Source organism: Hyperolius riggenbachi, chromosome 7 (assembly GCF_040937935.1).
Source record: "Hyperolius riggenbachi isolate aHypRig1 chromosome 7, aHypRig1.pri, whole genome shotgun sequence".
Lineage (NCBI taxonomy): Eukaryota > Metazoa > Chordata > Amphibia > Anura > Hyperoliidae > Hyperolius > Hyperolius riggenbachi.
The window spans coordinates 268,779,987-268,796,550 of record NC_090652.1 but is presented as its reverse complement, the minus strand read 5'-3'; the positions used below and the strand labels follow the sequence as shown (position 1 = coordinate 268,796,550).

General features: G+C 47.7%; 1 protein-coding gene across 3 annotated transcripts in view; it reads left to right on the top strand.

Moving 5' to 3' along the window:
- IFIH1 (interferon induced with helicase C domain 1) overlaps positions 1-16,564 on the top strand; it is a 104,022-nt gene that overhangs the window by 10,854 nt on the left and 76,604 nt on the right. For all 3 annotated transcript variants that reach the window (XM_068245674.1, XM_068245673.1, XM_068245672.1), the window contains exons 2-3: positions 4,639-4,798; positions 15,363-15,518. In XM_068245674.1, the coding sequence (XP_068101775.1) occupies positions 4,639-4,798; positions 15,363-15,518 (316 nt within the window). The remainder of the gene's footprint in view (positions 1-4,638; positions 4,799-15,362; positions 15,519-16,564) is intronic.

Below are 16,564 nucleotides of genomic sequence, written 5' to 3'. Positions count from 1 at the left end.
GATTTCACAGGTCATTTCGTTTCAAGACTACTTTTAGAAAGAAGACACCCCAAGGTATTCCGTTAGGAGTATGGTGAGTTCATAGAAGATTTTATTTTTTGTCACACGTTAGCGGAAAATGACACTTTGTGAAAAAACACAATTAAAATCAATTTCCGCTAACTTGTGACAAAAAATAAAATCTTCTATGAACTCACCATACTCCTAACGGAATACCTTGGGGTGTCTTCTTTCTAAAATGGGGTCATTTGTGGGGTTCCTATACTGCCCTGGCATTTTAGGGGCCCTAAACCGTCAGCAGTAGTCTTGAAACGAAATTTCTCAAAATGACCTGTGAAATCCTAAAGGTACTCATTGGACTTTGGACCCTTTAGCGCAGTTAGGGTGCAAAAAAGTGCCACACATGTGGTATCGCCGTACTCGGGAGAAGTAGTACAATGTGTTTTGGGGTGTATTTTTACACATACCCATGCTGGGTGGGAGAAATACCTCTGTAAATGGACAATTGTGTGTAAAAAAATCAAAAGATTGTCATTTACAGAGGTATTTCTCCCACCCAGCATGGGTATGTGTAAAAATACACCCCAAAACACATTATACTACTTCTCCCGAGTACGGCGATACCACATGTGTGGCACTTTTTTGCACCCTAACTGCACTAAGGGGCCCAAAGTCCAATGAGTACCTTTAGCATTTCACAGGTCATTTTTGTTTCAAGACTACTCCTCACGGTTTAGGGCCCCTAAAATGCCAGGGCAGTATAGGAACCCCACAAATGACCCCATTTTAGAAAGAAGACACCCCAAGGTATTCCGTTAGGAGTATGGTGAGTTCATAGAAGATTTTATTTTTTGTCACAAGTTAGCGGAAATTGATTTTAATTGTGTTTTTTCACAAAGTGTCATTTTCCGCTAACTTGTGACAAAAAATAAAATCTTCTATGAACTCACCATACTCCTAACGGAATACCTTGGGGTGTCTTCTTTCTAAAATGGGGTCATTTGTGGGGTTCCTATACTGCCCTGGCATTTTAGGGGCCCTAAACCGTGAGGAGTAGTCTTGAAACGAAATTTCTCAAAATGACCTGTGAAATCCTAAAGGTACTCATTGGACTTTGGGCCCTTTAGTGAATTAGGGTGCAAAAAAGTGCCACACATGTGGTATCGCCGTACTCAGGAGAAGTAGTATAATGTGTTTTGGGGTGTATTTGTACACATACCCATGCTGAGTGGGAGAAATCTCTCTGTAAATGGACAATTGTGTGTAAAAAAAATTAAAAAATTGTCATTTACAGAGATATTTCTCCCACCCAGCATGGGTATGTGTAAAAATACACCCCAAAACACATTATACTACTTCTCCTGAGTATGGCAATACCACATGTGTGGCACTTTTTTGCAGCCTAACTGCGCTAAGGGGTCCAAAGTTCAATGAGCACCTTTAGGCTTTACAGGGGTGCTTACAATTTAGCACCCCCAAAATGTCAGGACAGTAAACACACCCCACAAATGACCCATCTTGGAAAGTAGACCCTTCAAGGTATTCAGAGAGGGGCATGGTGAGTCCGTGGCAGATTTCATTTTTTTTTGTCGCAAGTTAGAAGAAATGGAAACCTTTTTTTTTTGTCACAAATTGTCATTTTCCGCTTACTTGTGACAAAAAATAATATCTTCTATGAACTCATTATGCCTCTCAGTGAATACTTTGGGATGTCTTCTTTCCAAAATGGGGTCATTTGGGGGGTTTTTATACTATCCTGGAATTCTAGCCCCTCATGAAACATGACAGGGGGTCAGAAAAGTCATAGATGCTTGAAAATGGGAAAATTCACTTTTTGCACCATAGTTTGTAAACACTATAACTTTTACCCAAACCAATAAATATACACTGAATGGGTTTTTTTTTTATCCAAAACATGTTTGTCCACATTTTTCGCGCTGCATGTATACAGAAATTTTACTTTATTTGAAAAATGTCAGCACAGAAAGTTAAAAAAATCATTTTTTTTGCCAAAATTCATGTCTTTTTTTAGGAATATAATAAAAAGTAAAAATCGCAGGAGCAATCAAATAGCACCAAAAGAAAGCTTTATTAGTGACAAGAAAAGGAGCCAAAATTCATTTAGGTGGTAGGTTGTATGAGCGAGCAATAAACCGTGAAAGCTGCAGTGGTCTGAATGGAAAAAAAGTGGCCGGTCCTTAACCTGCTGGGCGGTCTGGACGAGCTCAGCTCGTCCAGTACCGCCGGAGCCTGCCGCTCAGGCCCTGCTGGGCCGATTTGGCTGAAATAAAAAGCAGCACACGCAGCCGGCACTTTGCCAGCCGCGTGTGCTGCCTGATCGCCGCCGCTCTGCGGCGATTCGCCGCGAGTAGCGGCGAAAGAGGGTCCCCCCAGCCGCCTGAGCCCAGCGTAGCCGGAACAAAAAGTTCCGGCCAGCGCTAAGGGCTGGATCGGAGGCGGCTGACGTCAGGACGTCGGCTGACGTCGATGACGTCACTCCGCTCGTCGCTATGGCGACGATGTAAGCAAAACAAGGAAGGCCGCTCATTGCGGCCTTCCTTGTTTATTCTGGGCGCCGGAGGCGATCGGAAGAACGCCTCCGGAGCGCCATCTAGTGGGCTTTCATGCAGCCAACTTTCAGTTGGCTGCATGAAATAGTTTTTTTTTTATTAAAAAAAACCCCTCCCGCAGCCTGCCTGGCGATCTTAATAGAACGCCAGGCAGGTTAAGGGGTAGAAAGCCCTAGGTCCTCAAGTGGTTAATAAAGGCTTGCTAAAATCGATTGGATCAATGTGCGAAACCTCACTTGTTCTTGTGGTATAGAAAAAGTGACAACAGACTAATGGGGATTTTGTACTCCTGAGAATTAACAGATGGTGAATATCAGAAAAACAAAGACTGTTAATAATCACATATAAAATATGACATACCCCATGTTAATGGTTTTAATTATCTGGGGCTTCTTTCATTCCTCTGTGGTTGTCCTGGTCCCTTGCTGTCCTTCCTCTCTGTTCCATTCAGCCATCGCCCTCTTCCGAAACCTGGCCAGCTCAGCAAGTTGCGGGCAACTGCGCATGTTAAGCCCTGGGCTGTGCATGCCTCGTTCTGCGCAGTTGCAGAACTTTTTTGAACTGCGCAAGTGGCCATGGAAGCATGATCGAGGCACATGGGGCTGTACCTACAGCAATGGGACAGGCTCAGCGACTGAAGGGAGAAGAGCAGAAAGAAAACAAGGGATCAGGAAGACTACAAAGGGCTGGAAGAAGCCCCAGTTAAGTTAAATTGGTGACCTTGGTGTCGTTTTAAGTGTTAATGTGACATGCAGATACTGGAGCTGCAGGGAGATGGACTGTACAGCAGCTACATTGAAGACAGGAGTGAGGACCTGTCGCTTCGATAGATGAAGGTAATGTATTCTGATGGTCTGCTCTTCTTACCACAGGACCGGGCCTTCTTAGGCCCCGTTCACACTTGCGGTTCGAGTCCGCAAGTGTCCGGGGGTCCGGGTCCGGGTGCCGCAAAGAGACCGTACGGGTCTCTGCGGTGGCCACAAGTTGCCACCAGTTGCGGATCCGGAATGTATCAGTTCCGGCTACAATAAAGTAGCCGGAACTAGATACATTGCAGTGCCAGAAAGGCACCGCAAGCATGGGGGATACCGGCGTGTAGTCCGGGCCCCCCAAGTGGCATAGGACCGGTGCTGGAAGCATCCGGTCCTATTGCCAGTGTGATGAGAAACATCCGTTTCTCATTGCACAGCATGGCCGCATGTTCAGGTCAGGATCCGGCCAGGGTCCGCAGCCGCACGGGGACGGACGGCAAAAATGGAGCAAGTTGGAAAAAAGCCGGATCGTCCCGGAGCTGCGTTCCCGGATCGGATCCGGACGGTCGCACGAGTGTGAATGGATACATTGATTAACAATGTATCCATTCACCATCTGCTGTGTAGGGAGCTTTCCGGGTCCGGGGAAGCCGGACCTGGAACGCTAATGTGAACCGGGCCTTAGCCCCTGCAATGGGAGTGACGGGCGTTATTTATATGCCTCTGTGGCATAATGCTAGGCAGACTAGCAATGCTTGGGTCACCTAGCACAGTGATCTGCAAACTTGGCTCTCCAGCTGTTAAGCAACTACAAATCCCAAAATGCATTGCTGGAGTCTGACAGCCACAGTCATGATTCATAAAGGTAAATGCATTGTGGGACTTGTAGTTCCTTAACAACTGGACGGCATAGTTTGCAGATCACTGACCTAGCACAATGTGCACTGTGTAAACGCCATAAATAAAACTGCCGTGCACAGACTGCGCACGGCGATTTTACAGCAGTAGCATGAATTTACCTCATTATTTCATCTTGCAACAAATCAGAAAAGGAAACCTTAGCCTATTTATAAAAGGCTTTGTGATGTACAGCAGGGCTATCTCTGCTCCTGCTGGCTCCTGATTTGCTGAACTTTTGTGGAAATCTCATGTGACTAACCAATGTCCTACTGCCTCATTGAAAACATAGACCCTCAGAGGAAGGGCTTGCTGTCACTGCTGAGCACACGCTTTTGTGTTTATGGACGGTTCTAATTGAAATTAATAATGTTTGTGTGTGTGAAAAAGATATCAATATATGTTTTTTCCTCTCACAGATTTGTAATAGCCCTTCATCACTCGCAGGAAACAGGGAACTCCTGAGTAGAATAACGAAAAAGAAAGATTGGTTTCCCGTTTTAGTGTCAGTGTTACACGAATTGGGCAACATGGAACTGATCGAAGTCTTAACTGGAATGACATACGAAAAATACATAGGTGACTGAATTCCTCCTTTATCTAAACTGTCAACACAAATGGACCTCTTGTGAATTTTTGTCTTCACTACACCCTACCATATTCAGTCATTGCATTACAATCATATTGCAGTCCAAGGCCAATTTTATGGGGGGAGCCAATAAATCTAATTGTATGTTTTTGGGGTAAGGGGAAAAAACAGGACCCAGAGGAAACCCATAGAAAGTGAAAAAGCGATAGGAGCGCTCTCTGGTGCATTAACCTCTTTAATACATTCGATAAAAATCAAGTTACACTTGCAAGATAAAAATTCTTTTAGGCATATCACATATTTCAAGGTCTGTCCCAATCCACCATCCAACTGACGCTATCACCTCACGTTACAACTAGTGTTGGGCGAACATCTAGATGTTCGGGTTCGGGCCGAACAGGCCGAACATGGCCGCGATGTTCGGGTGTTCGACCCGAACTCCGAACATAATGGAAGTCAATGGGGACCCGAACTTTTGTGGTTTGTAAAGCCTCCTTACAAGCTACATACCCCAAATTTACAGGGTATGTGCACCTTGGGAGTGGGTACAAGAGGAAAAAAAAATTAGCAAAAAGAGCTTATAGTTTTTGAGAAAATCGATTTTAAAGTTTCAAAGGGAAAACTGTCTTTTAAATGCGGGAAATGTCTGTTTTCTTTGCACAGGTAACATGTTTTTTGTCAGCATGCAGTCATAAATGTAATACATATAAGAGGTTCCAGGAAAAGGGACCGGTAACGCTAACCCAGCAGCAGCACACGTGATGGAACAGGAGGAGGCGCAGGAGGAGAAGGCCACGCTTTGTGAGACACAACAACCCAGGCCTTGCATGAGGGCAAGAAGCGTGCGGATAGCATGCTTTGTACCGCCATGCAGTCATAAATGTAATAAAGATAAGTGGTTCAATAAACAGGGACCACGCGGCAACGCTAACCCAGCAGCAGCAGACGTGATGGAACAGGAGCAGGCGCAGGAGGAGAAGGCCACGCTTTGTGAGACACAACAACCCAGGCCTTGCATGAGGGCAAGAAGCGTGCGGATAGCATGCTTTGTACCGCCATGCAGTCATAAATGTAATAAAGATAAGTGGTTCAATAAACAGGGACCACGCGGCAACGCTAACCCAGCAGCAGCAGACGTGATGGAACAGGAGCAGGCGCAGGAGGAGAAGGCCACGCTTTGTGAGACACAACAACCCAGGCCTTGCATGAGGGCAAGAAGCGTGCGGATAGCATGCTTTGTACCGCCATGCAGTCATAAATGTAATAAAGATAAGTGGTTCAATAAACAGGGACCACGCGGCAACGCTAACCCAGCAGCAGCAGACGTGATGGAACAGGAGCAGGCGCAGGAGGAGAAGGCCACGCTTTGTGAGACACAACAACCCAGGCCTTGCATGAGGGCAAGAAGCGTGCGGATAGCATGCTTTGTACCGCCATGCAGTCATAAATGTAATAAAGATAAGTGGTTCAATAAACAGGGACCACGCGGCAACGCTAACCCAGCAGCAGCAGACGTGATGGAACAGGAGCAGGCGCAGGAGGAGAAGGCCACGCTTTGTGAGACACAACAACCCAGGCCTTGCATGAGGGCAAGAAGCGTGCGGATAGCATGCTTTGTACCGCCATGCAGTCATAAATGTAATAAAGATAAGTGGTTCAATAAACAGGGACCACGCGGCAACGCTAACCCAGCAGCAGCAGACGTGATGGAACAGGAGCAGGCGCAGGAGGAGAAGGCCACGGTTTTTGAGACACAACAACCTAGGCCTTGCATGAGGACAAAAAGCGTGCGGATATAGCAGCAATGCTTTTTGCCGCCATGCAGTCATAAATGTAATACAGATGAGAGGTTCAATAAACAGGGACCGGAAATGCTACACCATCCCAGATGTTCATTGGTCATGTTACTTGGTTGGGGTCCTGGAGTGTTGCGTAGTCATTTCCAATCCAGGATTGATTCATTTTAATTTGAGTCAGACGGTCTGCATTTTCTGTGGAGAGGCGGATACGCCGATCTGTGATGATGCCTCCGGCAGCACTGAAACAACGTTCCGACATAACGCTGGCTGCCGGGCAAGCCAGCACCTCTATTGCGTACATTGCCAGTTCGTGCCAGGTGTCTAGCTTCGATACCCAATAGTTGAAGGGTGCAGATGGATTGTTCGACACAGCTACGTCATCTGACATGTAGTCCTTGACCATCTTCTCCAGGCGATCGGTGTTGGAGGTGGATCTGCACGCTTGCTGTTCAGTGGGCTGCTGCTGCATGGGTGTCAGAAAATTTTCCCACTCCAAGGACACTGCCGATACCATTCCCTTTTGGGCACTAGCTGCGGCTTGCGTTGTTTGCTGCCCTCCTGGTCGTCCTGGGTTTGCGGAAGTCAGTCTGTCTGCGTACAACTGGCTAGAGGAGGGGGAGGATGTCAATCTCCTCTCTAAAGTCTCCACAAGGGCCTGCTGGTATTCTTCCATTTTGACCTGTCTGACTCTTTCTTCAAGCAGTTTTGGAACATTGTGTTTGTACCGTGGATCCAGAAGGGTATAAACCCAGTAATTGGTGTTGTCCAGAATGCGCACAATGCGTGGGTCACGTTCAATGCAGTCTAGCATGAATTGAGCCATGTGTGCCAGAGTCCTACCAGAATCCTCATCATCCTCTTGTGAGCGTTGTGATAGTTGTTGTGATGCATCATAGTCGTCACCTTCCTCCTGGTCTGCTTCTGCTGACCATTCGCGTTGAATTGTGGAAGTCCAACGTGCACCGCTCTTGCCCTCGTCAGTGGTGGCATGAAATTCCTGCTCCAACTCCAGCTGTTCCTCCTCCTCTTCTTCGTCATAGCTGCTGGGGCCAGCGTTCCCTGAGGCGGATGGCCTGATGTTGGTACCATCACGCTGATCGTTTTCTCCTTCAGATTCCCCCAGTTGCATCATGACAGCTGTTTCCTTGATTTTCAACATTGACCTCTTCAGTAAACACAGCAGTGGTATGGTAATGCTGACTGAAGAGTTGTCACTGCTCACAAGCAACGTGGATTGCTCAAAATTTTGGAGGACTTGGCAGAGGTCCAACATGTTGGCCCAATCGGATCCACAGAAGCTTGGCAGCTGTCCGGATGCGCCTCGGTACTGCGCCGTCATGTACTGGACCACTGCACTCTTCTGCTCACAAAAGCGTGCTAGCATGTGCAGCGTAGAATTCCAGCGCGTAGGGACATCACACAGCAAGCGATGGTGGGGGAGATTGAAGCGCTCCTGCATCTTGGCGAGTGCCCCCGAAGCAGTACTGGAATTTCTACAATGTTTGGCCACTCGACGCACCTTCAACAGAAGATCGGCCACGCCTGGGTATGTCCTCAGGAACCGCTGAACTACTAGGTTCATCACGTGCGCCAGGCAAGGGATGTGTGTCAGCTTAGCCAACCTTAAAGCGCGAATGAGATTACTCCCATTATCACACACAACCATGCCCGGTTTCAAGTCCAGCGGTGCCAGCCACAAATCCGTCTGTTCCTTTATTCCCTTCCAAATTTCCTCCCCTGTGTGCTGCTTATCCCCAAGGCAGATCAGCTTCAGCAACGCTTGCTGACGCATGCCAACAGCTGTGCTGCACTGCTTCCACGATCCTACTGCTGCTGGGTTAGCGTTTCCGGATGAGGTACAGCTTTGAGATGCGTTGGAGGAGAAGGAGTCAGAGAGGTAGGTGCTGCTGTTGTTATCCAGTGGGAGGGACGGCGGTGCAGCTGTTTGCGGCGTGGGCAACACCCGCGCCGTAGCAGGTGAGGAATCGCTGCCAGGCTCCACAAGGTTCACCCAGTGCGCGGTAAGGGAGATGTATCGACCCTGGCCGAACGCACTCGTCCAAGTGTCAGTGGTGAGGTGAACCTTGCAGGCAACGGCATTCTTCAAGCTTCGGGTTATTTTGCTGACCACTAGCTCATGCAACTCAGGCACTGCAGAGCGCGCAAAGTGGTAGCGGCTGGGAACCACGTAACGTGGGATGGCCACTGACATCATGCCCTTGAAGCTGTTTGTCTCCACCACTCGATATGGCAGCATTTCGCAGGCCAGAAGCTTGGCTATGCTGGCTGTTACTGCCACGGCCCGGGGGTCATTTGCTGGCAATTTCCTCTTGCGCTCAAACATCTCCGACACAGACAACTGAACCGTAGCGCTGCACACGGAAGGGCTGTTGGTTGTTGTGTTTGATGAACACTGGGAGACCTCAAGAGCACTACTCCGGAAAGTGACAGTGTCAGCGTCGTCTGATGTTTGTGAATGTTGTGAACCACGCAATGGCTGGGCTACTGCTGCTGCTGAGGCGGGTCTGGTGGTGAGTCTGGTGAACCCAAGGGAGGCAGTGTTGCTGGTACCCTGTCCTGCCGCGTTTGCCCACAGAGTGGGATGTTTGGAAAGCATGTGGCGGCTCATGCTGGTGGTGGAGAGGTTGTTAATACTTTTCCCCCTGCTCAGGCGAGTCTTGCACACCTTGCAAATCGCCATGGTAACATCCTCAGTGCAGTCTTCAAAGAAAGCCCAGACTTTGGAGCACCTGCCTCCTTGCTGGCGATTTCTGTTTCCTCCTCTTTTGCCTCTCACTCTAACTTCCACGCTTGTGGTGCCTGAAATTGCGCGCCGCCTACCTTGTGGCACAAGGCGAACTCGTGCAGCAGTGGGTTCTTCAACAGACTCATCTGTGCTGCTGCTACGACGGCGATGTTCTCGTTCACAAATAAAATCTGGGTCTCTGTCCACATTGTCCATACCCTCCTCTTCCATCTCCTCAAACTCGTCATATGTCATTGTGGGGGGCCGCCGCCGTGGAGTAGAGCTCCCCAGAACAACCTCTGCGCAGCTCACTCCAACGTCGTCTTCCAGATCTTGTCGGCCGACCTCCTGCAATTGCAACCCCTCCTGCCCAACTTGCTCTGGGATTTGGGTTTCCGAGTCCTCCTCGGACTCGCCTTGTATTTCAGTGCGCGGTGCATTTCCCACAGTTAATGGTTGTGAATCCGGGCACAACATTTCTGGCTGTTCCTCCATTGACCTTTCATAGGTGGAAGTTTGTTGGGCTGGGAATAGCTCCTGCGAATACCCCATTGTGTCCTGAGGTAATTCATAGGACTGGTTATCTGGCAGTTGTGTGCGTGGTGTCGCTGCCGGTTGTGTCAGCTTTGTGCCCACTGGCTCCTTGTAACTGGCTGAGGACTCGGACCTCGTGCGTGATGTGCTGGTGCTGCTTAACCCACTGCTGGACGCTTGAGAGGTCATCCAAGTAATTATCTGGTCCTGTTCTTTTGGATTTGTGAGGGTTGTTGTCCTGGACAACATGGGCGGTATTGAGTGGGTTTTCTTGGGTGCTCCCCTGTGGCCTGTACGTGAACCGTCAGGGGAAACACCTCTTCCCTTGCCCCTTCCTCTTTCACCGGATTTCTTCCTCATTTCACTTATCCTTACAGTACACGCTGACTGGCAGCAGTACAGTGGCAGTACAGAAATGCTATACAGTACCACTATTCCCAGCAGCGACACAGAGCACAATGCTATACAGTGGCGGGTGAGCGGTGTACTACTGTTCCCAGGCCCAGCAGACACAGAGTGGAAGTAAACACAATGCTATATAGTCTGGCTGAGCGGTGTACACAGAGTGGCAGTACACACAATGCTATATAGTCTGGCTAAGCCGTGTACACAGAGTGTCAGAAAACACAATGCTATATATAGCGTGGCTGAGCGAGGTGCACAGTGGCAGTACACACAATGCTTTATAGTCAGGCTGAGCCGTGTACACAGAGTGTCAGTAAACAATGGTATATAGTCTGGCTGAGCGGTGTACACAGAGTGTCAGTAAACAACGGTATATAGTCTGGCTGAGCGGTGTACACAGAGTGGCAGTAAACACAATGCTATATATAGCGTGGCTGAGCGAGGTGCACAGTGGCATTACACACAATGCTATATTAGTCAGGCTAAGCCGTGTACACAGAGTGTCAGAAAACACAATGCTATATATAGCGTGGCTGAGCGAGGTGCACAGTGGCAGTACACACAATGCTATATAGTCAGGCTAAGCCGTGTACACAGAGTGTCAGAAAACACAATGCTATATATAGCGTGGCTGAGCGAGGTGCACAGTGGCAGTACACACAATGCTTTATAGTCAGGCTGAGCCGTGTACACAGAGTGTCAGTAAACAATGGTATATAGTCTGGCTGAGCGGTGTACTCAGAGTGTCAGTAAACAACGGTATATAGTCTGGCTGAGCGGTGTACACAGAGTGGCAGTAAACACAATGCTATATATAGCGTGGCTGAGCGAGGTGCACAGTGGCAGTACACACAATGCTATATAGCCAGGCTAAGCCGTGTACACAGAGTGTCAGAAAACACAATGCTATATATAGCGTGGCTGAGCGAGGTGCACAGTGGCAGTACACACAATGCTTTATAGTCAGGCTGAGCCGTGTACACAGAGTGTCAGTAAACAATGGTATATAGTCTGGCTGAGCGGTGTACACAGAGTGTCAGTAAACAACGGTATATAGTCTGGCTGAGCGGTGTACACAGAGTGGCAGTAAACACAATGCTATATATAGCGTGGCTGAGCGAGGTGCACAGTGGCAGTACACACAATGCTATATATAGCGTGGCTGAGCGAGGTGCACAGTGGCAGTACACACAATGCTATATTAGTCAGGCTAAGCCGTGTACACAGAGTGTCAGAAAACACAATGCTATATATATAGCGTGGCTGAGCGAGGTGCACAGTGGCAGTACACACAATGCTATATATAGCGTGGCTGAGCGAGGTGCACAGTGGCAGTACACACAATGCTATATATAGCGTGGCTGAGCGAGGTGCACAGTGGCAGTACACACAATGCTATATATAGCGTGGCTGAGCGAGGTGCACAGTGGCAGTACACACAATGCTATATTAGTCAGGCTAAGCCGTGTACACAGAGTGTCAGAAAACACAATGCTATATATATAGCGTGGCTGAGCGAGGTGCACAGTGGCAGTACACACAATGCTATATATAGCGTGGCTGAGCGAGGTGCACAGTGGCAGTACACACAATGCTATATATAGCGTGGCTGAGCGAGGTGCACAGTGGCAGTACACACAATGCTATATATAGCGTGGCTGAGCGAGGTGCACAGTGGCAGTACACACAATGCTATATATAGCGTGGCTGAGCGAGGTGCACAGTGGCAGTACACACAATGCTATATTAGTCAGGTTAAGCCGTGTACACAGAGTGTCAGAAAACACAATGCTATATATATAGCGTGGCTGAGCGAGGTGCACAGTGGCAGTACACACAATGCTATATATAGCGTGGCTGAGCGAGGTGCACAGTGGCAGTACACACAATGCTATATATAGCGTGGCTGAGCGAGGTGCACAGTGGCAGTACACACAATGCTATATTAGTCAGGCTAAGCCGTGTACACAGAGTGTCAGAAAACACAATGCTATATATATAGCGTGGCTGAGCGAGGTACACAGTGGCAGTAAACAATGCTATATATAGTGTGGCTGAGCGAGCGGTGTACTACTGTTCCCAGCAGCGACACACAATGACTGGGGGGGACCCTGGCTAGCGTGGCTGGAGAGCGAACTACCCTGCCTGCCTACCCAAAGCTAAACCCACAGACAAATGGCGGAGATATGACGTGGTTCGGGTATTTATTTACCCGAACCACGTGACCGTTCGGCCAATCAGAGCGCGTTCGGGCCCGAACCACGTGACCCGTTCGGCCAATCACAGCGCTAGCCGAACGTTCGGGGAACGTTCGGCCATGCACTCTTAGTTCGGCCATGTGGCCGAACGGTTTGGCCGAGCACCGTCAGGTGTTCGGCCGAACTCGAACATCACCCGAACAGGGTGATGTTCTGCAGAACCCGAACAGTGGCGAACACTGTTCGCCCAACACTAGTTACAACCTCGCTGTGGCCAGTAGTGGGGATAGATGCTTCATGTGCCGGCGGTGTCCGTCACGGGGTGGGCGGTGCCTCCATTACTGCACTAGTTACGTCATTACGTGTTTCGGTGCCCTGCGCCTTCATCAGATGACCTAACGGCGCACAATGCACAACTTAAACAACGTAGCCGTTGCTATGCGACGTCAGAAGATGCTTATACGGGGTCCGCTAGGGATCAAAAGTAAACGGTACACGTAGCTTCATTGCAGCACATCCTCGCCACTGCCATCTAGCGTGCATTTATATTATTACCACCAAACATCTTTTACAACATTTTACAAATATAATTCAATATAATACAATGTTGTTACACTTAAAAATCATTGTAAAAGGATTATATACCCATATAAACATGTGGAAAACATGCTAACTAAGGACAACTGAAGTAAGAAGAATATGGAGGCTGCCATATCCCTCGCACTTCGAGTGAGCTTTAAAGCGGACCTAAACTCAGAACTTCCCCTCTGCTCTTAAAGATCAGCAAAGGCTGAATAACTTTTAAAGAAAAGCATTTCTTTATTACAGCTTACAGAGCTCCTGCCATAAATTTGCAGTGTGTCTACTTCCTGGTTTCAGGGAAGCAGAGAAAGGGTTAAAGAACAACTGAAGTGAGAAGAATATGGAGGCGGCCACGTTTATTTCCTTTTAAACAATACCAGTTTTCTGGCAGCCCTGCTGATCTATTTGGCTGCAATAGTGTCTGAATATCAACAGAAACAAGCATGCAGCTAATCTTGTCAGATATAACAGTAATGTCAGAAACACCTAATCTGCTGCATGCTTATTCAGGGTCTATGGATAAAAGTATTAAAGGCAGAGGATCAGCAGGACAGCCAAGCAACTGGTATTGCTTATACGGAAATAAATATGGCAGCCTCCATACCCCTCTTACTTCAATTGTCCTTTAAACAGGGACCCAGCGCTGCAAGGTCAGAGTGCTATCCACTACACCACCGTGCTGCCCATAATGAAAAGACTATAGGCCTGTTTCCACTACACACAGATTCTGCATGCAGAAAACTGACTCCAATGAATGCCTATATGGGCCTGTTTCCACTGAACGCGATTTTTCTGATGCAGATTTCCCATAGGCATTCATTGGAGTCAGTTTTCTGCATGCAGAATCTGCGTGTAATGGAAACAGGCCCTATAGGTATCGGGGTGCATAGTATGTGGCACCAAAGGGCCATGCTAGGTTCTGGGAAGGGGGTTGTTGTAATTTACCCTGGGAGGTACAAAAGGTCTGGGGGAGGAGTTGCTAGTTTCCAGCATGAAAGTATTTTTAACGCCTTTGTATATTATGTAAAATAAATCCAAAATCTTCAGGAGCTGGGATTTAGATTGGCTTGTTATAAACCTAAGCAGCGTTTCCATTTTCTCCATGTGATAGAGAATTTATCAGGCTAAACATCTCTCTTAAAGTGAACCCGAGGTGATAGTGATATGGAGGCTGCCATATTTCTTTCATTTTAAACAATACTGGTTGCCTGGCAGCCCTGCTGATCTATTTGGCTGAAGTAGTGTCTGAATAACACCAGAAACAAGCATGCAGAAACACCTGATCTGCATATGCTTGTTCAGGGTCTATGGCTGAAAGTATTAAGCCCGGTTCAAAGTTGCGTCACAGTGGCAAACGGATCCGTGAAACCGGATCTGATCACCGGTCGATCGGTTCTGTTTTCACTCCGTTTCCACTCCGCTGCTTCTCCGTTCCGTTTCCCCACATCCCCCCAGACCCCACCCCCAAAGTGGATTTTACCCCTTAGAACGGTCTGTTTCTTCACTAGTGTGAAATAACATTTTTTTTTCTCATTGCCCCCAATGCAGCACTTCAGGATCCATTTCTGTTCTGCTGGGCTCAGTGGTCCGGAAAAATTGGTACAGCAGGAAACCTGCGGTCCGTTCAGCAGATCAGATCCGTTTGAATAGACGGTTGTGAACGGATCCATAGGTTAACAATGGATCCATTCGCATGCATTAGGATTTGTTCCATTCCGATTCGCAAACGGAGCGGTTTTTAACGCCATTGTGAATCGGGCCTTAGAGGCAGAGGTTCATCAGGGCAGCCAGGGAACTGGTACTGCTTAAAAGGAAATACTGTAAATATGGCAGCCTCCATATCACTCTCACCTCGGGTTAATTTTAAAGGATACGTCCAGGGGGAAAACAAATCCACTTACCTGGGGCTTCCTCCAGGCCCTGGCAGTCGTCCTGAGCCCTCGCTGCAGCTCCGGTGGCTCTCGGTCTTCTCCGCTGCAGAAGCCGGCCTCATCAGGTCAGCTTCCGGGTTGGCTTCTTCTGCGCTACACCGCTGACGTCATCAGCGCTGCACTGCGCAAGCGCAGAACTACTAAAAAGTGGATTTTATTTTTTTTCTCCCCTGGACGTATCCTTTAAAGGATTCGCCTGAAACGAACTATAGACCACCATGTCTTGCCTTTGGAGTTTGAACAGCATTTAGCAAAATACTGTATATAAAGTATTCACGTTATGAAAAGTTGCTACAGTATAGATTGTGGCAGTTTCAGTGGCTCAGTCCAAAAAGTCTGACAAGGTGTGTTATTCTCAGCCGGCGTTGAGGAAGAACGCAAGTCACAGGAGAAAACTGCGGAATATAAGAAGAGTCCCCCAGATGATGAAGGAGGTCCAAGCGCTGAGAGCCGAGATGTGACAAGTGACAGCAGGCAGCATGGGTTCTCATACTCAGATGGCTCTACTATGCCAGGTAACAAGCAGGGGTAACTGTCTGTGATTGGTCCCCATAGCAAATTATCATGTCCAACTTCCTTATCTCACTTATAAGTCCGCCCAGCTGCAAGCCTTGTGTCCGTCTGTGAAAAAATCTGTAGCTTCATCTATTTTTATTTTTTTTCCGGGAGGGGGGTCCATAGTGGCTGGTCACATGATAAAGGAGCAAGCATTGGTAGCATGGGCGTAAGAATAGCCTCTGCAGTCTCCGCAGTTGCAGGGGAGCCCAGGAGCTTTGGGAGCCCCTCCTCCTGCCATCTGCATGCAGAGTAGCACAGGGAGTGTTAAAGAGGAACTCTAGTGAATATAATGTAATAAAAAAGTGCTTCATTTTTATAATAATTATGTATAAATGATTTCATTAGTGTTTGCCCATTGTAAAAGCTTTCCTTCTCCTTGATTTACATTCTGACATTTATCACATGGTGACATTTTTACTGCTGGCAGGTGATGTAGCTGCTGCTTGCTTTTTTGGGCAGTTGGAAACAGCTGTAAACAGCTATATTACACGCATAACTCTGCATGGCGGGAGTAGGTGGCAGGGATATCTATTTACTGGATGCCTGCCTTGTCCCTTGGGGGAGGGGGAATTAGAGGGCCCCATGCAATATTTTTTTTTCATGGTAGTTACACCCCTGATTGGTAGTGTAATTTTCAACCAAGAAAATTCTGAAGATTAAACAAGCCTTCTGCACCATACATTTCTTAATTTAGCCGTATGATAATTATACTGTTATTGGTATATTTCATAGAAACAGGGCATGCTGGAATCAGTGGTAGATAAAACCACTGTGTGGCTGTGCCCAGCTTCATGATTTCATGGTGCCCAAGTTCCCTGGTAAAGATGTCTGGTGCACAGAACTGTAAATGTACACATGGATAACACCTATTTGTTCATAACCCACAAACTGACAAAACTAACGGTAACTAGGAGACATCCAAAACACAATCAGTGATGTAATGATATTGCTAATTCATAGTAACAAAGAAAAGGGTCTCATACTGTTATTTTAGTTATATAGC